Source organism: Vigna umbellata, chromosome 8 (genome assembly GCF_029865625.1).
Source record: "Vigna umbellata cultivar VRB3 chromosome 8, Vumbellata_1.0, whole genome shotgun sequence".
NCBI classification, from domain to species: domain Eukaryota; kingdom Viridiplantae; phylum Streptophyta; class Magnoliopsida; order Fabales; family Fabaceae; genus Vigna; species Vigna umbellata.
The window spans coordinates 40650342-40672238 of NC_142172.1; the positions used below are offsets into that span (position 1 = coordinate 40650342).

The 21897-nt window shown below is 35.4% G+C and overlaps 4 protein-coding genes across 4 annotated transcripts; 1 reads left to right on the top strand and 3 right to left on the bottom strand.

Moving 5' to 3' along the window:
• Positions 1–4238: 4238 nt before the first annotated feature.
• Positions 4239–6705, bottom strand: LOC148194696 (laccase-15-like). Its single transcript, XM_088097517.1, has 6 exons — positions 6608–6705; positions 6269–6420; positions 5952–6196; positions 5705–5833; positions 4649–5596; positions 4239–4536 (listed from the first exon to the last, which is right to left on the bottom strand). Exons 1-6 carry the CDS (start codon positions 6698–6700, stop codon positions 4406–4408), a joined length of 1698 nt encoding a protein of 565 aa, XP_087953643.1. The 5' UTR covers positions 6701–6705; the 3' UTR covers positions 4239–4405.
• A 1945-nt stretch (positions 6706–8650) lies between these two features.
• LOC148194697 (cytochrome P450 78A7-like) lies at positions 8651–10753 on the bottom strand. The gene is made up of 2 exons (XM_088095680.1): positions 9746–10753; positions 8651–9311 (listed from the first exon to the last, which is right to left on the bottom strand). Exons 1-2 carry the CDS (start codon positions 10751–10753, stop codon positions 8688–8690), a joined length of 1632 nt encoding a protein of 543 aa, XP_087951806.1. The 3' UTR covers positions 8651–8687.
• Positions 10754–15428: 4675 nt separating this feature from the next.
• On the top strand, positions 15429–16759 carry LOC148194698 (uncharacterized). Its single transcript, XM_088096258.1, has 2 exons — positions 15429–16355; positions 16436–16759. The coding sequence occupies exons 1-2, from the start codon at positions 15429–15431 to the stop codon at positions 16757–16759; spliced, it is 1251 nt and encodes a 416-aa protein (XP_087952384.1).
• Positions 16760–18555: 1796 nt separating this feature from the next.
• Positions 18556–21367, bottom strand: LOC148194699 (geraniol 8-hydroxylase-like). The gene is made up of 2 exons (XM_088096060.1): positions 20346–21367; positions 18556–19268 (listed from the first exon to the last, which is right to left on the bottom strand). The coding sequence occupies exons 1-2, from the start codon at positions 21222–21224 to the stop codon at positions 18648–18650; spliced, it is 1500 nt and encodes a 499-aa protein (XP_087952186.1). The 5' UTR covers positions 21225–21367; the 3' UTR covers positions 18556–18647.
• Between the last annotated feature and the right edge of the window lie 530 nt (positions 21368–21897).

The following is a 21897-nucleotide window of genomic DNA, read 5'->3' on the forward strand; positions in this document are numbered from 1 at the left end:
AACATCACAAAATCATTTTCACTTTAAGGCCAAAAACAACAAAATCCTTTCCACCGATTATGAAAAATTCGAAGTAAATTTAAACATTAGAGTTAAATTAGATAAACGAGTAATGTTGATAAATCAAATTGAGTAAATTAGATAATTAGGAAATATATTTTAAATTTTAAACTTTATTTTTAATATGATATTATTTTTTTCCAATTTAGTAGTAATTATATAAAATGATAATCATTATAATAATCATTATTAGAATTATACATGTTTAAAGATTCATTTATTCAAAATAAGAATATATTTTTCATTAAAAAAATGAATTTAATATAAATTTGTAATTCGAAAAATCGGACCGAATTAACTCGCAATCCATATCCAACTCGACCAAATCAACCCTATATTTTCATATGCACAACATCCAATGTTTCAAATGAATTTCAAAAATATAAATACACTAAATCTTCTGTGTATATTTCTTTAATGGATAACAAACTTATTTTTATAAGTAAATTCAAATATATATATATATATCTTACATCTAAGTTTTTTTTTTCAGATGATGAAAGTGTATTAACTTTTTAGTAGAAAAAAAATCATCGTTCATAAAAAACATATTTTAAATACATAAGTATTTTAATAATTTTTATTTTTAATTTAAAAAAAAATCAGAAACATTCACCTAACTCTAATTACATTCTTCACTTATCGAACTTGTTTCTCTTTCACTCACACATCCGAAGATCATGAAACGTCTCTAAAAAGCTCTCTAGGCCAATTACCGTTTCCTTGGGATGTAATTATGCTTATGAAAATTTAGAGAAAAGTCCAACCTAAAAATATAGTAAAATAAAATAAATATGAATAATGATTTTTCACACTAGTAACGATTCTTTTGCAAATCAACATGATTCTAAAATTCTAAAATTCAAAAACGAAATTTAATAACAAAGAAAAGATATAACACAACCTTTCAATCAAAAATAAAAAATCAACATCATCAATTATTTTGTTATTAAAGTCACAATAATCCAAGAGATCTAGATCATGAATATGGAAATGAAAATTTTGGAAGTTCTTCCTTACAATAAAATGTCAACAATCAGCAAAAAAAGTTTCTGAGTGGTTCTTTGCTGCCTGATAATTTTCTTTTTTCCAAAAAGGTTTTCAGTAAAGTTTTGTTCACTTGAATGGATTTTGGGAAGAGTGATTGAGGAGGTTTGAGAGGATTTGAAGGTAAATTTTTTTGTTTATTTGAGTGGATTTGGAGGTAAGTGAGAGTGAATTTGGAAGTAAAGTTTGTGAGAATTAGTATAGGATTTGATTGATGTGACAGATTAAAAAATTTACTTCCAAATTCACTCTCACTTACCTCTAAATTCACTCAAATAAACAATCAAAACTTTACCTTCAAATCTTCTCAATCATTCTCTCCCAAACCCATTCAAGTGAACAAAGACTAACGGAGACCTTAGAACTTATCATTCTCAATCACTTTCTTGGAAATGAAGAATTTTTTTCAAAAGGATTTGAGCAAACTGAATTGTCCAAAATTTGTAGCTACTACACATGTTGCCCAACGTCTGTGACACTGTGTTTTGTGCTTATCTTTATCACTTTTATATTTTGGATTTTATTTAACATACTGTACAGTTGCACTGGTTTTATTAGGAAATGAAACATGATTACTAATAATTTCTGAAAATTTGGTATATGCCGAAAGTTTGGTTTTATTGATACGAGATTGTGAGAATATTAGTTATTTTGTTAATAAAGTGATAAACAAATAAACAACATAGTAAAAAATTGCGATGTGGAAAAGATAGGACGAAAATGAAAAAAAAAACAAATAAGATAAATAAGAAAAATGGATTAGGAATTAAAGTATATCTTTTTAATGAATGAGTTTTGTTTATTAAAATTTAGTATACTTTTATTAAAATATATCAATTAAAAAAAAGTTACATAAGTTAAGAAACCATATATATATATATATATATATATATATATATATATATATATATATATATATATATATATATATATTATTAATAAAGAATATATTACATAAAAGAGTACATCAACTCAAACAAACAAAGTTAGTAGAAGCGCTAAACATACTCATCTTAAATTCTAACATATTAAGCTAACTTACTCTTTTCCTTTCTTTAATACCTCATAATATTCTTCAAAGATCCTAAGATCTTCATTGCACATGTTTGGGTTTCGTTTGTACACGCGATGAACCAATGAACACAAATTTCTGAACACTCAAATTATCAGTACTAATAAGTCCTTTTCTGTCTAGCTAGTCTCAACAACGCTTTGCTCTATATTTTCTTGCACTGCCTTTTCAACCTCAAGTGCAACAAAGCCTTCCTCTATCTACACTTCTGGAACTATCAACGGATCTCCAATATGATATGTTTTTCTACTTTTTGTACATTTTACAAATGCACATATCAGCGTATTTTCTCCATATTTTTTAACTAGTACAACTTCAAAAGGAGTTGCTTTTCGATATGTGATATTCTATATGTCTTATTGACGTTTCATTTCCATATAGGAGCGACACTATACCTGGGATTCATATCACTTGTATCATGGAAATGTCTCAATTCGTATCTCTCACCAACAAAAAAATGTGCTACCAACGTCATTTAAAAGAGATTGTCTAATTTATTCTAGTAAAACTATGGTTAGAGCAATCTTACATGACAGATGATTGATATAATTTCTAAATATTTAAAAAGAACATAAAAAATGTTACAGTAATTTTCCATTTTTTTATAAGCTAGAAAATCTCCATTTAAAATGTATTTTCTATGATCCATATTGCCTCAAGAACTATTCTTAAATTAATTGGTGCATAACTAAAAATTATTGAACAGTCAGTGTAATTTTAGTCACATAATACAAAATATATATACAGGTAGTAACTGGTGGAAGGTTTTCAGAAAGAAAAAAAAAAAGAAAAGGATCGGTGGAAGGACATTATTTCTTAAAGAAAAAGGATATTTTCAGACCCCTTTCATAAAAATAAATAAGTATAATAACAAGTATTATTATTTTGAGTTACTTTTACTTTATTACTTTTTTATGAGTATCCAAATCTGCATCGCATAACTAGAAAAAAAAAATAGTAACACAAAATTCTTTTCTTAGATAACCAGCAAGTCTTTCCTCGTGTCACAAGGGTGTTGTTGCCCCTTTAACTAACACTAAAAGAAACGTACACATATAATATTAAACAATCGACACAAACAAGTAAAAAATTTAAGTAAATTCGTTAAGACCTACTTATGAAGGTCAATAAGTAGACGTTTCATTGTTAATTTTAAAATTTATTTTTTAATTAAACTATTTTAATGTTAGATTAATCATATTCGAACATTCATTAAGACGTGTAGATTCGTATACAGATTGAGTTAAGCTGGTCCAACTTATATCAAGTCTAGTAAAATTGATACGTGAGTTAAGTTATCTTAAGTATAACTTGAATTAAGTTAATTCAAGTTCAAGTCGAGTTTCTTTAAGTTGAATCAAGTTGGTTGGAACCAAATTGACACAAGTCAGGACAAAGTTATGTTCAATCTAAATTGAATTAGGTTCAAGTTAATTGAGTCTAGTCTGACTTAAGTAGACTGCCTAACTCTACTAAAGTCAATATAGATTTGTGTTGGGCCTAAACATTAAGTTGAGATGGTGTTAAAATGAGTTGGATTAATCTCATTTCAAGTTGAGTGATTGGTCTAATTAGGATTAGTCACACTAAACAAAATCAAGTCGAATTTGACTAAATTCTAAGCAACTTTATGTTTAACCAATACATAAAACATACATAAGTTAACATTCAAGTTAAATTTGGATCTCATAATTGATTATGTCTCTCACTCATTCTAATTGATAAAGTAGTTTTAATTTGATTTAAATTAAATTAAAAAAATCAAAATCAATGTTTTTATTGGTAAAAAGTATATTTTATTTGATTTGGATTTAACATAATTTATTAGTTAAAATAGATCTAAATTTTAAATTCGATATAAGTTATTGGATGGGAGGATTTTGAAAATTACAACACCTTAGCTCTATATAGCCAGCAATCGATAATGTTTTGAGTCTGCTGTCATTTTTACTTGGCGATGGTCATGTGACACTTAACCAAAACCAAAGACTACACACACCAAGCAATTAATAGCCGAAAGAAAATCTTAATTAAAAGACCGTTTAATAATGCCCTGCAACAAAAATAATAAAAGAACAAGTGAATTATTACAAAAAGCAATACACTCGGAGAACTCATTTCCTCAAATTTGGAACACATGCCTTCCGGAGAGGTAAGGTAAAACAAACATTTAACTTATTGTTTTCAATGTAAAGTTCTTTAAACAGAGAAAGTCCAGAATATTCTTCAGCATGGGGGCATGTCTGGCGGCGGCGGTGGCAACATTTGACTTGAAGAGTTTCCATTCTTCACAATAAAAACTGTCTGCATGCCCCAAGATTGGTGGCGTTCTAGATGGCAGTGCATAAACCATACCCCTGCAATTGAAAATACATGCATGCAGTTCGTGTAAGAAAAATTACATAAGCTCTCCATTTTAAAATTTGAAAAAAAAAAGTTAAATATAAACTCGTATTTGGTGTTACATACCAGGATTCACAGCCACGAATCTAATGGCAGCCCATCCATTTATTGGCACAATCACAGTATTCAAGTAAGGAGGATCAACGAGATTGAAATTCAAGGGATCTTGACTTTGGTTAAAATTGCCTAATCCATATCCAACAACATGGAAACTGTACCCATGGAGATGGATAGGATGGTCTATCCCTCCAACAACGTTTGTTCCTTGGAAAACAATTTCAACTGTTGCACCATAGTTCAGCACATTAACCCTAGTCTCTTTCGTTGGTGTATTCAACGTTATAGGCAAAAGATCTGCAGTGAAGTTAAATGTAAAAGGTGGGAATCTGGGAAATCCCGGTTCGTATATCCCATTGATATGATAGTAATAGGCTTTTAGAATGTCAATGTCGGGGGTTTGAAAGCTTATGTTGTTCATGCTAGCAGAGAAAATGGTTCCATTTAGCCCCTGGCAGTCGTTTCTGCCATTAGGGCATGGCAAAGTGTTGACAGAAATAGTGGTGACTATTTGAGTTGTGATGTTTGTTGGGACTGGACTGGGGGATCTCTCAGGCAAGCCTCTCAAGTTTGTGATGAAGTCCAAAGCTGCTTGTGTATCATTAAAGTCGGGGAGGTTGGGTAATGAAGGAGATGAAGGTGGAGTGTAATTGCCACTGTACTCTATTCTAGCAGTGGTTGTGGTGTTATCAAAGGCAACACCAAGCCCAGTTGAATATGCCCTTGCAGCTAGATAATAATGACCAGGTTCTTGGTTGGCGTGCAACAACACATCCATTGCTTGTCCTGGTGATATGCAAATGTAATCCCTTGTCAATGGCGTGGTGTATACAGCATCAGAACCAACAACAGTGAGGTTATGTTGGGAAACGGAGAAGAAGAGAATCAGATTCAGTGCCGCGTTAATAACTCGGAGATGATAAGTCCTCCCTTGTTCTACATTAAACTTGAACGTTTCTGAAAATTACAAGAAATTGTGGCGTTTAGAGCCAAACCTCAAAGTTACAAATGTTTGAAGTTGAAAGTTCATCATTAACTTCATCAACTTTGAACATTGATGCGTACCTGGAATTGAGCAAGGCAAGAGATCCCCGGGTTGACCATTTATAGTGAGAGCATCAGATATGTTTGGGGCTGCTCCGGTTTCAGAAGACTGTCTGAAGACCTCGTTGACATCATTAATCCACCACTCTCCTGCATATACATAAGTAAATAAAAACGTTGCATTTTTCCCACATACTTGCATCAGTATGTTCTAGCTATATTTGGTGAATTGCAGAAAAAAAAAACTGTTAAGGATAATTTTTCATACCAAATATGATGGGAATCTCGGCATCGGGTTGAGGAAAAGGGTAGGGAGTAGTCTTGGTTGGATAGACATAGATAGCACCATAGACAGTGGCTCTTAACCATTCACTGTGAGCATGCCACCATATGGTCCCTTCCTCAAAAGAAAAAATCAAGGTTTGTCTGAATTTCATACCAGGTTGGATGGGGCACTGAGTGATGTATGATGGACCATCTGTCCATGGATTCCTTGGCTGCTTCACTCCGTGCCTGTCCATAAATCGGTAATGGTTAATTTTCATCCACTCATAGGTTTCAAAATTGCTTAAGATAGAAAATTACCAGTGTAAAGTAATGTTGGAGTTTCCCTTGTTGTAAACATCAACGTAGATTGTGTCTCCTCTGTTGACTCTGATAGTTGGTCCTGGAAAGTTTCCATTCACTGTCAGTATACTTTTTGTGGAACAAAGTCTGGTATACTGGGCTTCTCTAACCTGCAAGATTAATCAAACCCATTTAATCTCCCCTGCAAAATATGATAATTTTATAGAAAAAAAAAATGTTTTCCTGTGAAAAGGTATCCGTGTTGAAGAGTTATGCTGGGGAAAGTAAACAAAAGAACAGAAATTTATATTCATGAACGCCATGGCGAATAACATTTCACCACTTTCTGTTACTCACTTCAAAAGTGTAATGACTCTGTGTTTGGGAACTAAGAGTGATCAAGGAAAAACACCACAGAATTTGGATGAAAATATTCTTGCTGCACGACATTTTCACAAAAGAGAAAAGGTTATGCAAGTCGTACTACAATGCTATTGGTAATAGTTAGTGTTACATATATAGGAAAAAGTTTTATGCACAATGCTATTGATTTGAGTGTGCATGAATTACTTGTATTCTTCAAAAATTGGTGCGGCTTCATTGTCACATGTTTACCACTAATGTATAAGTCAACACGTCAATCTAGCCATTTAATCAATTGTAAGAAAATTGTAAAGGAAATTAAAGAGGAATTTGTCAAAAAGCAATCTGAGTTGAAGGTAGCGTACATATTGGAAACTGCTTTATTTGGTGAGTATGATACAGATTGTATTGCACCTCTTCGAAAACACTGCAACAACAGCTTTACTTAAAAACCCATAATAAATGGCTAACTTTGGAATGAGATTCCATCCTCCGAATAGTTAAGATTGCTTAATCAAAAAAGTGTTAACTTTCGATTATTCTTCGCTTCCCGATTCTGACTTCTGATTATGTTATGCCTTCTATTTTACTGCTTTGTGTAATGCACACGTTTTTTTTCCGTATATGATTTATTATAATTAGTTGATGATGTTAAATTTATACTTTTCAAGAAAACTATCCCCAATGTCAACAAATCACTTACAATGTCAACTATCTATTGAATTAAGATATATTAAATATCGTAAAGAAAAATTATAAAGAAAACTTACATGGTTCTTATAAAGATTACAAGCGGTGGTGGATATACTCGTAAATCTAGTAATTTATTGACTTCATACCATAAATCAATTTTAACCAGTAAAACTAAGAAAAAAAATCATTTTCTTAAATCCAAATAATATAAAAACATGAACTAATAACTCATCATAAAGTTATATTGACTATAGTAGGATGCAACTTTTTCTATTAAACACAGTACATGAGTTTAAACATGACGATTTGATTGTAATTTTACTTACATCACTTTTATCACAAAATAATTGACATATATATACCTTACAACGAAAAAATTAATTAATATTGTACATTTTCATTACATGCGTTAAATTCATCCCAAATGATAACACATCCTCCCTTTTTCTTGCCCCAATACCAAATGGGGGTGTGGTGACCATTATTGCCTAATAGATTTTAAATAAATAAAAAATATAAATAGTGTGGCATCACTTAATAGATCGGAAGAGCAGCAGTTGAAGAAAAAAAAGCTAATTACTTGTAGTGGCCCCATTTGAGGAAGACAGCTGCAATTAGAGATAATAAGAATTACAAAACATTTTATAAGCTAATATTAGTTTTAGAACCATGTGCTTTGAGTTAAACTATTATATATTTAACGTGATTTTGATCTTAGGAAACAAACCTAATCCTCAACTAATTTGTCTCCTACTACCACATTAATGAGTAATGAAGTTAAGTTACTGTGTCAAATAAGTATAATAAAAAAACAAAAAACTGCACTTCTTGGTTGAAGTGTGTGTGAGAAGTGTTTGCAATTCTCTTTTCTGTAATGTCTTTGGGAGATTAAATCGTTAACCGTCCTAGTTAGTAGCTATTATAGCTTTGCACATTGAAAAAATCGATGTCATCAATTTTAGCATGTTGCTTAACCAACTGTTTTCTCGATGTACAATTCTCATTTTTTTTATTTGAAAAAAAAAATTTAACACATTTTTTTTACGACATAACACTTATTTTCTTATTGAGGATCAGATTAGTCTAATGTGTACTTAATTTTAGCAAATTTTCTCATTCTTCGATGGCTAACTTGTTTCTGCTGACATATACTGCTGAATATCAACTTATATAAATTATATTTGCGTACAGAAACTGGTAAAGATTTACTATTACAACAAAAAGGATATTTATCTCACTTGTATAAAAGCTAGATAAAACATCCTCACACTTATTGACACTTTTTTTATAGGAAAAATAGTATTTTCCTGAAATACAAAACATATTTATAACACTGCCCTCACATATCTTACACACCAAATCTCAGAATAATTATTGAGGTTTAATTAGTAAACCTTGGAGATGCCAGGGCTCTGAGGGGGTTCTTCATCTCACAAGATAGTTTCAGAACCTCGGCTAGGTCAACTGGGTTAGCCATGTCTTGAAACCAATGAAAACGATGAACCAAGTTAGCCACCCAAAGGCTCACAGTCACAAGACCTAGGTTTTTACCGGGGCAAACCCTTCGTCCAGCTCCAAATGGTGCGAGTCTAAGGTCACCACCTCTGATATCCACTTCGACCCCTCCTTCACTCTTCACAAACCTCTCTGGTTTGAACACTAGTGGCTCGTGCCACACGCTAGGGTCATGAGTGATGGCCCACATGTTCACCATTGCTGTGGTGTTGGCTGGCACCACCATTCCATTGCTCAGATGGACATCTGACGTGGACAATCGGGCCCACGAAAGAAGAGGCCCAATTGGATGCAACCGCAGGGTTTCTTTCAATATGGCTTCTAAGTATGGCAATTTTATCACATCAGCATCTGTAACTACCATCTTCTTTCCCACAACCCTGCGGAGTTCATTGCGAAGCCTAGTTTGCACTTGCTTATTCAAAATAAGCTCGGCCATGACCCACTCAGTAAGAAGTGCTGTTGTATCCGTGCCACGAAATATCATCTCCTGCGTGCAATCAAGTTGTTTTAAAAATATTAATATAAGTTGTTTGTATACCAACCACACTACCGGATTATTAATTACAAGCTAATAAAATTTATTTAATAAGAGATGATTACCGTGACATTAGTGTCACCTTGGAGTGTGCTTAAATATTTATCTGGTTGTCTCTATTTTTTGTTTCTTTTTTATTTCTTTTGCTAAATAGAAAATGCAGATGAATAAAAAAATGTATCGATCTTCTAAAACATATAACATTCTGCCCAGTTAAATTTGGAGAATCTTTTATGTTTGGGTTATCATTTTTTAATTAGAGTCATGCGACACATTCCCGGATTTTATATACTTTAGTTACAGTAGGTTTTTCAAACACATGCACGTGTTAAAACATGCATGGGCAATAAACTTCCGTACGTTGTAGGGATGAAAGAAACACAAACCCATAAAACAGCAATGATGTCATCATCTTCGAGCTTGTCATGTTCTTCTAGAGAGAGCAGCACGTCCACGAAGTCCGAGTCATCAGAAAGTTCCTTGAATGGAGCCAATATTCGGTGCTCCTCCAGAATCCTCTTTACAAATTTCTTCACTCTCGGAGCAAGAACGGAGCACCGTTCTCGAACACGTAAAGGGTCATAAAAGAAGCGTATCCAAGGAACGTAATCAGACCAGTTGAAAGCTCCCAAAAGTTCAAAACCTTCCCGCACAATGTCGCGCACCTCTTCAATCTCACGCCGATTATAACACTCATCTTGGTCGTGGTACCTTCTTCCAAAGACAGTTCCCATAACGTTATTGAGCGCTGCATCTTGGAGGTGTTTTCTTAGGCACACGAACCCGTTTTTGGACTGCTCCTGAGCTATAGCCCGTAACATGGCAGCGCAGTCTAGCAAGCGACCTGGCTCGTGGGCAAGAATGCGGCGCGGGGAGAAGAGGTGTGTTGAGGCTACCCTCCGCAGCAAGCGCCAATACGCACCGTTTGGGGCAAACCCAATGGCACGGTTGAACATGAGGCTCTTAGCGGATTGTTTAACGGGACGGTCAGCGAAATGGTGCGAGTTCAAGATTTCACGCGCCACGTGAGGGTCGGAAGTTACAACTACTGGGCTTGACCCCAAACTGAAGGCCATGAGTTTCGTGGCGGATAGGGCTGAAGCAATGGAAGCGAGGGTGCGATGAGGTAGGGCATGGTTTAAGCTAAACAAGAGGCCGAAGAAAGGGACTCCTTTGGGCCCGGGTACAGGAACCCGGCCCATTTGGTTCTTTCCGTTTCTCCATGCAAGACCTCCTCCCCCTCTTGGGAAGGCCCACGCCAGAAGGGCAATGGAAAGAATTGCAGTGAGGATTATGAGCAAGAGTGGGTTGTGAGTTAAGTTTTGTGTTCCTGCTATGGCTGGAAGTGTAAACACCCACCAGCTAGTGTCTGATGATGAGGAAGGTAAGCCCATTACAGTGCAGAGGGAAATGGAAACAGAGTTTGAAGCAATAAGAGAGTGATGAAGATGGGATGGTTGTGAAGTGCAGGGAAGGGGCTCGGTATAAATAGGTGTGCTTTCGTGGTTGCATGGACTGGACAAGAAGCTTAGGTGAGTTTGAAGATATCGTGTATTTTAAAAGTACAAAAAGTGTGTCATGATGCGTGTAAGTGGGGTTAGAGATACGTGGCTTAATTTGGTGGTTATAAGGTTTCCTACTTATTGTTACACATAATAGCTTTCTACACTCTTCTAGAATGGCCGTAGCCTTAGCAGCTGCATATAATATGCAGTGGGAAAGGACCTATGCATTCGTATTACAGACATTTATTTAAGATTTTTTTATGTCTTTCTTTCTATATTGCATGCACAGATGCGGCCACAATAGTGGAGGAATTTGGAGCAACCGCCACTGCGCCCTTGAATGTCGGATCATGGAGCACAGGATTTTATTTTAGAGGGAGGCATGCATGGACGTGTGGTAGGGCGGGAAGCAAGGCTGCACATACGTGTGAACGTTGCTCGAGGCCTCGCCTCACGTGACTTCGGGCTATTCGAGAACATATGCATCGTATTCCGAAATAATCCAACGTAACTTCAATTCTTAACGACCCTAGTGGTCAAGTTTAAGTTAGAATATACGATCAGTCAAACAAGCAGAGAATAGGTTACGTCCCGAACTTTTCTTTTGCAATAAGCTTATACTTCACAACAAGATATTTATTTATAGGTTTCCACCGACTTTTATAGGAAGAAATCACACTGCCCCGTCGATTTCAGATGATTCACGTTCAATTTATTTATCTACTTCATTTATGGTTAAATATTTATGAAGACAGAGCATATAGTGAAATTATTTATAATGAAAATAAATTTTACTTTAAATGTGAATAAATTATGTTACTAGTCAACAATAAAAGAGCTGTTTGAATTAGTGGTTTGTAGTAATATATTAGCTGTTTGAAGTAGAAGTTTATCTCTAAGTGTAAATTTAAAGTTTATAAAGTAAAAAGGAAAAAAGTTGATTAAAAAACGTTAAAATTTATGGTCTTAAGGTTTTATAGACTGAAAAAATATATCGATGTTTTATATAGGTTTTATGGTATTGTATATCCTCATCGGTAAAAAAATATTATTGAGAATATCTAGATAGATGTATATATATATATATATATATATAGATTATACTAAAAAAAAATTGGGGTGGGAATGCCCTCTATCACTCTTCAAATTTAATAAAAGTTTCGTGTCACAGAGATATGCACTTTCAACCTGAAACAGAGTGTATAAATGAATATCACTAGTAAAAAATTGGGTTTTTACAGCGCACATTATGCCACGGTTCAACGAAAACCGCAGCATAATGGTGCGCGGTGACAGTTTTGTAAATAAATCGAACATATATGCCGCGGTTCTGCTCCCAACCGCGGCATATACTCCAGTCAACCATTGCCTTTGACGCCACGTATGAATAAAAAATTAAATAACAGAGTATATGTCGCGGTTGCCCAGAGAACCGCGGCATATACCCTGCCAATTTATTGCAGGTGCTGACTGGGTCAGAGAATTTCAGAAGTTACAGGAGGTATATGCCGCGGTTCTCTAGGGAACCGCGGCATATACCCCCTGTAACGTCTCAACTTCTCTGCCAGTCAGAGAATTTCAGAAGTTACAGGGGGTATATGCCGCGGTTCCCTAGAGATAATTAATTAATTAAAGGGTGTTTTATCTTACCCTTCCTGCACTTCCAAATTCTATAAATATCCTCATAATTAATTAATTTGTTGAAATAATTGTACATTAAGTCATTTTACCGAAATAAGTTACTTTTGTAGACAACTAGAGATAATAAATTTGATAGAAGATGTTCTAAGAAAATTTAACAAAAGAAAAAAATATTTATGATTGTCAAATAAATATGTTACTACAAGGTAAGCTATTTAACTGTTCTAGTAGTTGATATCTAACCATAATAATTTGGTAAGAATTAAAGATAGAGTAATTTTCGGAAATTGAATTAGGAAAGTAAAAAAATTAAAAAATTATTTAGAAAAAAAAAGGTTGTGGAATGATATTTTTGTAAAAATTTTAACTTTGGATCAAATTGTAAGAACAAAAGTAAATATTATTAGGGTTAAATATGTTTTTAGTCCCTGAACTATCAAGCGTTTTTATTTTTCGTCCCTATTTCAAACTTTGCACGATTAGATCCCTGTCCTTAAGGAAACCATTATTTTTGGTCCTCCAATACAAACGGCGTTAAAATTCGGGTGATGTGGCTAACGTATAGGCACGTGGGATGACATGTATCGTTTGTAACATTTGCCACGTGTGTTTACATTTTAAATTGAAATTGATTAGTGATTAAATGAGCTGACGGAGATAAGGGCTTATATACTTACTAAGGGATTGGATCTTCTTAAGTGAATCAAAGACGAGGGTTGATAACTTTGTTTTATCTTGAACGTGAGTCGCGATTAGGGTTGATAACTTTGTTGCTCCAGTGTTCGTTTGCATTGTGTGTGTCAGGAAGGCGATTCGAAGAAGGTAATTTTGTTATTTTCGTTTATGTTTACTGTCACTCCATTGCTTGTTGTGCATTGTGTGAGTAAAATTTGCATTTTACAATGTAGGATTAGCAATGGTTTTTGATTTTTCTCTGCATCACATGGGGAAGTTCGTGAAGAATAAGGGAATAGAATATGTGGGAGGAGAAATACATGTTATAAAAGGAATTGATCCGGACAGGTGGTCTTACTTTGAAGCAGTGGGATATGTTAAAGAATTCAAGTATGATGCAGAGTTCAAGCTATGGTGGAAGGGGGCAAAACAAAAGGCGATGAACAACCTGAGATTACTCAGTGATGACAGGGAAGCACTGTTCTTGGCTAACTATGCAGAGGCAAATAATGATGAGGTTGAAATCTATGTCCAACATGTACAACCTAGTCAGCCAGATGAAGTTAAGTTTTTGTGTTTTGGTGAAGAGGCAGTACAGGAGACGGAGGAAGAGGTAAATATGGAAGAAGAGGTGGAAGATATACATGCATATGTTGTTGAAGAAGATGCTATTGTGGATGAAGAAGTTGGTTATGTTGGTGAAGCACATGCTTATGTGGATGAAGAAGATCATGCAGTGGATAAAGAAGTTGGTTATGTTGGTGAACCACATGCTTATGTGGCTGAAGAAGATGATGCAGTGGATAAAGAAGATGGTTATGTTGGTGAAGCACATGCTTATGTGGCTGAAGAAGATGATACAGTTGATAAAGAAGATGGTTATGTTGGTGAGGTGGAGGGGAATGTGGAAGTAGAAGATGTCCTAATGGATTACGAAGAAGAAGAGGGGAATGTTGAGGACGAATATGTACAGAGGGGTGAGGAAGAGGGCAATGTGGTTGAGGAAGAAGTGGTGGAAAATGTGGATGATAGTGAAGAGAACAGAATGGAAAATGATGATGATGGGTTTGGGATGGAGGATCAGAGGGTGGAGGAAGAAAGAAGAAATATTAATCCTGTTTTAGAGAGGTGGAGTACAATGAAAAAGAGGAAGAAAAGTGTGAGGAGAAGAAACGGTGGTGGTGAGGGGTCATTTGTGGTTAACGAAGATGTTGGACACCATGAGCATGAGATAAATGAAGATTACAATACTGATGAATTGTCTTCAAATGTGGATAGTGATGAGGCTATTAGTGATAATAGGAGGAAGTTTCCAAAGTACAGAGCAGATGAAATGACTAAGAGTTTCAAATTTACATTGGGGATGGAGTTTAAGTCATTGAAAGATTTTAAAAGTGCCCTACAGGAGCATGGCGTATTAAATGGCAAAGAAGTGAAGTTTGTTAAGAATGATTTGAAGAGAGTGAGGGCAGTTTGTAAAAAGGGATGTGGTTTTGTAATTATGGCTAGCAAGGTAGGAGGAAGGGAAACTTTTAGAGTGAAAACTCTCGTTGGACGTCACAAGTGTGGAAGGGTTTTTAGTAACAAAAGTGCAAGTGTGCAATGGATTGCACAAGTATTGGTAGACAGATTTGTGAATGTGGGAGGCATGACAGTGAACCAAATCATAGATGAAATCAAAAAGTCCTTTAGTGTTGGAATTACTCCTTGGAAAGCAGGAAGAGCAAAGGAAATTGCTATGGATTCTTTAGTGGGTGATGGAGAATGACAGTATGGACGTTTGTATGATTATGTGGCTGAGTTGCTAAGGGTAAAGGCTGGAACATTCAAGATTAAGGTCAATCAACCCCAACCCACTTTGCCACCACGGTTTGGGGCATTTTACATGTGTTTAGAGGGTTGTAAAGAGGGGTTCTTAGGTAGTTGCAGGCCATTCATTGGGGTAGATGGTTGTCATTTGAAGACAACATATGGAGGTCAGTTGTTAGTGGCAGTGGCAAGAGACCCTAATGACCAATATTTCCCCCTAGCTTTTGCTGTGGTTGAAAATGAATGCAAAGAGACATGGAGATGGTTTTTGAGCCTGCTGCTGGGTGATATTGGGGGAATAGATTGTCAACGGTGGATCTTTATTTCGGATCAGCAAAAGGTAAGTTACTTTATACATCAATATGTTTTTTATTCCCTCTTTTATTCAAATTGTTAAGTTACTTTAGTAAAGGCTGTTGGCATTTGTTGGCAGGGATTAATGGCAGTATTTGATGAGATTTTGAATGGGGTGGAGCACAGGCTGTGTTTAAGGCATTTGTACAACAACTATAAGAAGAAATTTGGTGGAGGACTACTCATTAGAGACCTTATGATGGGGGCTGCCAAGGCAACATACTTTCAAGACTGGGAAAAAAAAATGGGTGAGTTGAAGACTGTGAATTGTGATGCTTATAATTGGTTAATGACAATTCCAACTAAATCTTGGTGTAAACATGCATTTAGTGCTTATCCTAGATGTGATGTGTTGATCAATAATTTGTCTGAGTCATTTAATAGTACTATTTTGCTGGCAAGAGACAAACCTATAATTACTATGATGGAATGGATTAGGTCATATATTATGAGTAGGTTTGCAACACTTAGAGAAAAAGTGATCAACTATCCTGGTGATGTTATGCCTAAACCGAGAAAAAGACTTGATAAGGAAGTTGAAAAGAGTGGGAATTGGCTTCCAGTTTGGGCAGGGGGTGCTAAATTTAAGGTCACTCATGGCTTTACAATGGACAAGCTTGTAGTTGATCTAAGTAATCATAGTTGTAGTTGTTACTTTTGGGATTTGGTTGGAATACCTTGTAGACATGCTGTTGCTGCCATACATTATAAATTAGAAAACCCAGAAGATTATGTTCATCCATATTACAAGAAACATGCTTATAACACTTGTTATGCACCTGAAATAATTCCAATCAATGGACAACAACTTTGGCCTACATCCGACACTGCCCCACTACTACCACCCACTTATAAAACACCTCCTGGAAGGCCTAAAAAGTTAAGAAGAAGAGAAGCTGATGAATATGTCAGCCATTCAAAGTTGTCCAAGAAAAATATTGGTATGAAGTGTAGCAGTTGTAATGCATATGGACACAATGTAAGAAGTTGTAAAAAGGGGCAGAAAAGCAAGGTATTTCCTCCTGAACATGTTATTTACAAGTTCATTTATTTATATTTATGTCAAATCTAACTACCTTAAGCCTTTCACAGGACACAAGAGGCACATCTACAATGGGAGGATCTGCAACAACTGGAAGGAATAAATCTGCAACAAGAAGTGCATCAGGTGGAAGGGGAGGATCTTTATCAACTGCAAGGGGAGGATCTGCATCAACTGCAAGGGGAGGATCTGCATCAACTGCAAGGGGAGGATCTGCAAGAAGAACTGCAACGGCTGCTGAACCATCTGCATCAACCTCACAAGGTCAAAGAACATCACAACTTAGAGGGGCTGCACATATGCGTCAAGGGGGAAGAAGAACATCCTCAAGATTGGCTGCACAATTTCTAGGGTCTCAAGCCAGTTGCAATTGACATCCACAGACTTTTTTTAATGCTATAATGTACTGATTGGGACCCACTTCGGGAGACCATTTGTAATGGGCACAGTATTTTTTGGACAACTTGTTTGTCATATAGTGTACCACATCCAATGTTAATTAAAGTACTAGGGGACCACTTCTTGTGTTAATTAAACTGCTCGGGGACCACTTCTGTAATTTCTTGTGTTGTTTTGTTGAATGCAATGCCTTAACTTGGATGACATTTTACTCTTCATTGTCCCCTGTCCATTTCAGTCATTGTGCTTTAAATTACTTGTTGGATTAGTTTTTTTCAAAGCAGTAGGGTGTTGGCATCTCATAATAATCTTGCAAGATTGATGTTATAAGTCAAAAACCTTATCAGGTTCAACACTGGTGCTTTCTGCTGTCACATTGTGCTTTCTGATGTGATAAGTATTTTTGTCACATTTTTATATAAACCATCCACATCCAATGATACTTGGTCATTCTTTATAATGCTTTTACTGGTTCAAGACTTCATTCACATGTCTTGGCAACTTCATTTTTATAATGCTTTTACTGGTACAAGACTTCATTTTTATAATGCTTTTACTGGCTCAATTACGCATACCAGTATAATGCTTTTACTAGTTGACATTTTGAGTGTAACTGATTTTTATAAACTATGCTATAAAACTCTTTGATTTAAAATAACAACTATAATCACATAACAGAAATGCACATAACACAACGTAATCACGTATGATGTCCACATTTTATTCAATTTAAAACTTGAAAGTACATCCACAACACAACATTACCAATCTAATTACAATTTATCTTCAGCACAAACATAAAACAAAACATCACTGTTAATGCCCATAATGACAATACAAACAAGACCAACATCATTTTGAACTTTTTTCTCTCTTGCTCTAATTTCCTCTTCAACTTGTCCTTCTTCTTCCTTAGATCCAACACAACATTTTCAATACAGACTTCAACTTCTTCACTCCTCCTTTGTAAGCTTCCTTCAATTTTCGAGTCTCCTTCATCAACCCATTCAAAGTAGTTACAACTTGAATTACTCTGCAAAAGAAATTACAAATCACGAATACAAACTTCATCACAATAAGTAAAACATTATCTCACTTACTGCCCAATTTCTACATCTATAAAACAGTCTCCCTTTGTTCTTCAATGTAGTTGCCTTCAACAGCAACAATCTTTCCCCACAACCACAATTTCTTGCAGCTAAGTCAGAGGAGGATCCACATGTTTGGGACATTCCAGAACCAATACTCCTTCGCGTGCAACCATTTCCTCCTCTGTCAGCTTCCATTTCCCTGATACAGTAATTTCCAAAGTAAATCAACTTCGACTACTCCCAACAAAAACCCTATATCCCAAATCCATCCATTCAGACGAAACGAAAGACGAAAATCAACTTACGTGACCATTTACACCAATGTTGAAGAAGATGAAATCCAACCTTTTGCGGTTCACCGAAACCTTCTTCCCAGCTGAAATTATGTGCTTATCAACCCTCGTCTTTGATTTACTTAAGAAGATCCAGTCCCTTAGTAAGTATATAAGCCCTTATCTCCGTCAGCTCATTTAATCACTAATCAATTTCAATTTAAAATGTAAACACACGTGGCAAATGTTACAAACGATAAATGTCATCCCACATGCCTATACGTTAGCCACATCACCCGAATTTTAACGCCGTTTGTATTGGAGGACCAAAAATAATAGTTTCCTTAAGGACAGGGATCTAATCGTGCAAAGTTTGAAATAGGGACGAAAAATAAAAACGCTTGATAGTTCAGGGACTAAAAACATATTTAACCCGTATTATTATGCAATATTAATCACGAAACTTATTACATTGAGCTTTTACCGAAGAGAAGGTTAAACTAGAGGGAATTTGAGAGTGGAATGGGAATAGCAGAAAGAGGAGAAAGCTTCTTCAAGGTGATTCCATACTGCTCAGTCATGTCAAGGGTCTGAGGAGTGACACCCGGAGGAAGCTCCCAGCGGAAAGAGTGCAGAAACGCAGCCAACATCAAAGTGATCATCCGATTAGCAAGTGGCAAGCCAGGGCAAATTCTCCTACCAGCACCAAAAGGCAAATACTCGAAATCCCTGCCTTTGAAATCTATGTTGGATCTCAGAAACCTTTCGGGCTGAAACGACAATGGGTCATCCCAAAACTGGGGGTTCCTCCCAATGGACCATGCATTGATGAGAACTTGGTTCCCTTTGTGAATGGTGTACCCACTTACTTCAACATCGTGTCCTGCAACGTACGGCAAGAGAAGGGGAACAGGTGGATGAAGCCGAAGGGTTTCTTTCACTATTGCTCTCATGTACGGAAGTCTAGGGATGTCTGATTCTGTTATTTCAACATTCGACGATCCAATCACTTCCATCAGTTCCCCTCTTGCTTTCTGCATTACTTCTGGGTTCCGTAGAAGCTCTGCCATTGCCCACTCTGTTGTTGATCCTGATGTGTCACTCCCCGCTATGAACAAATCCTGCTCACACTCAATAACTCAACCTTACAACCGCCTTCCAAGCTTCTAAAAACAAACACATTATTCTAACAAAAACTACTATTCATCTTTTAACCGTGTTTTAAATATTTTATTTATATCTTTATTTATTCTTATCGATATCACTTTTTTTAGTATAAAATTATTAATGAAGGACGTGGTAATAATATAACTTTCATATTTACACTTTGAATATGTATGTGAGTTTGTTTCGTATTCAGGTGGACAAGGGTTAAAATTTCTTTGGAATTTATGATGTTAGTCAGAAATTTAAGATGTTAGTCCTTCATGTACTTATTATCCTGTATCCAAGATGGATAATGATTCGGTTATCGTATTTAATTTTGGTTGAATCTCGTTATGTTAATTTCTTGCATCCTTTATATATAAAGTTATTATATCTTTTTAGGGTTATAACCCTTCATAAGTGTTTTATTATATTATATTAATTAATTAATTTTGTTACTGATAAAAAATTATGTAAAAATACATTAATTTCAAAAGATTTGACATTTATTATTCTTAATAAAATATTAATTTATAGTAAAATATTAATTTATTTGAGTGCCAAATGAAAAATATTGTTGTCAAAGTATCAATGCTAAAAATGCTCTTATATATTAACTTTTAATTAATAATTGGGGTTCTGATGATAAAAGAAAGTATAATAAGTTGATATTATTTAGATTTAAATATTAAGTTTGTAATCCATTTAGAATAAAAAAAAATTAATAACAATATTATTACTCGACTATTTCTAACTAATAAGTAATAAGGTGAAGAATAACTATTTTAATCTTTACAAACAAACTTCAAAAGACACCTTGAATGTTTCCAGTTTACATTTTAGTCACTAAAATTAAAAACAAAAACATTTTAATTCAATTATACTAACCTTCTATTTTATATATTTAATTTCAAATAATAATATGAATTACAATTTAACACGTAAAAAATTAAAAAGTTAAAAAAAATTAAAATTACTTATTTTTTATATGAGATAATTTTAATTTACGGATTAAAAGAAAAAGAGTTAATGATGGAAGAGGACGGTGTTACCAGAATCAACGGCTTAATGCTTTCAACGGTGAAATGGGACTCCTCACCTAGTTCACACTGATCAAGCAACACATCCAAGAAATCCCCCTTGGCGACACGTGGACCCTCTCTTTCTGCAACACGTTTCCGAATCATGCGGTCGAAAATATCATGCAACCTGACGTATGAAACCGCCACATGTCCCTTAACGCCCTGCAAGTCAAACAGTTTCAGCAAAGGAAAGTAGTCTGAGAGGTTAACCCTCCCTGCATCCTCCATGATCCTCCACACCAGCTCCTTAAACTCCCCCGCACTCTCGAACTCCGGATCTACCAAATCCTCCGAAAACACCGTGTTCGATACCAGGTTCAGCATCGTCGCGAATGCCAAATCTCCAATTGGAACACCTTTTCCATTCGAACCTTGCTTCCGAAGGTGCTCAACCAGTTCCTGTACTTTCCCGTGCCGGAGGTGCTGTAGCAGGTCCAGGCGTTGGGCGGTAAAAATCTGAGTCGTGCAGACGCGGCGGCGGTTGCGCCACCGTGAGTCGGCGGGGGCCCAGGCTAGGGTGTCTCCCACGTTGGGCTGGGCCGCCACGGATTCTGGGATGGGGCGGCTGGCGAAGGCTTGGTCGTTCTTTTGGAGGATTTCTTGGGCCACGGCTGGAGAAGAGGCCACGGCCACGGTGACTGAGCCCAGACGGAGGGACATGATTGGGCCGTAGGTTTGGGCCAGAGAGGAGAGGGCGCAGTGGGGCTTGGGGCCCAGTTGGTGGAGGTTTCCGATTATGGGGAAGCCGGTTGGACCGGGGGCTTGGTTTTTCTTAACGCGGCGGTTGAGAATGAACCTGATGGTGATGAGAAACAGTATAAGGAGTACCAGGAAGATGAAATGGTCCATTATAGAATTTGTTAGTTTTTTTTTCTCGTGACGTGATTCAAACCTACTAACATAATTGGTCCATGTTCTGTCAAGCTATATCCCATATATATGAGTTGTAAGAGAGTTATAACTAACAACTCATATGAGCATATATTAATTTGTATATTGCTAAGTGTTTATGTATTATTATTATTATTATTTAATTGTGAAGGAAAAATGAAATGAAAGAAAAATGATAAAATGTCTTTCTTCTCAACTCTGAATATTTCAAACATTAATACTTCCTCATAAAATAAAAATTTAACTAATTAAAACAACTACTATACTCATCCTTATGAAATATAACTTAATAGAGAAAAAATTGAAATGAACTCAATATATAAAGTGCTAATAAGTGATTACTTTTATTATTATGTATTTAATTGAGACTATATGAAAATAAATGGTTGGTGCTCTTTTTTATTGTGTGGAAAAATAACAAGAACTCAACCAAATATCGACTATCGTGTATTACTGGTTCTTTGTGTAATTTTGTATCCCATTATTTGACATTTAGGTATAAGAATATAAAGATAAAAGTAGGGTAGTTAATGAATGGATTCGAATATGATAACCATTGTTTTCTAGGCTTTATTTAGTATCGTAATGTAATCAACTGCGGATCTTTTAAGGGCAGGTGACATCGTCACCC

Coding starts and splice junctions, on each gene's coding strand:
- LOC148194697 (XM_088095680.1), bottom strand. CDS start 10,753: ATGGGCTTACCTTCCTCATCATCAGACACTAGCTGGTGGGTGTTTACA. Junction 9,312..9,745: donor ACATCATTGCTGTTTTATGG/GTTTGTGTTTCT, acceptor GATTGCACGCAG/GAGATGATATTTCGTGGCAC.
- LOC148194699 (XM_088096060.1), bottom strand. CDS start 21,224: ATGGACCATTTCATCTTCCTGGTACTCCTTATACTGTTTCTCATCACC. Junction 19,269..20,345: donor GCATTAAGCCGTTGATTCTG/GTAACACCGTCC, acceptor GAGTGTGAGCAG/GATTTGTTCATAGCGGGGAG.
- LOC148194698 (XM_088096258.1), top strand. CDS start 15,429: ATGGCAGTATTTGATGAGATTTTGAATGGGGTGGAGCACAGGCTGTGT. Junction 16,356..16,435: donor AAAAGGGGCAGAAAAGCAAG/GTATTTCCTCCT, acceptor AGCCTTTCACAG/GACACAAGAGGCACATCTAC.
- LOC148194696 (XM_088097517.1), bottom strand. CDS start 6,700: ATGTCGTGCAGCAAGAATATTTTCATCCAAATTCTGTGGTGTTTTTCC. Junction 6,421..6,607: donor AGAGTCATTACACTTTTGAA/GTGAGTAACAGA, acceptor TTAATCTTGCAG/GTTAGAGAAGCCCAGTATAC. Junction 4,537..4,648: donor ATTCGTGGCTGTGAATCCTG/GTATGTAACACC, acceptor TTTCAATTGCAG/GGGTATGGTTTATGCACTGC.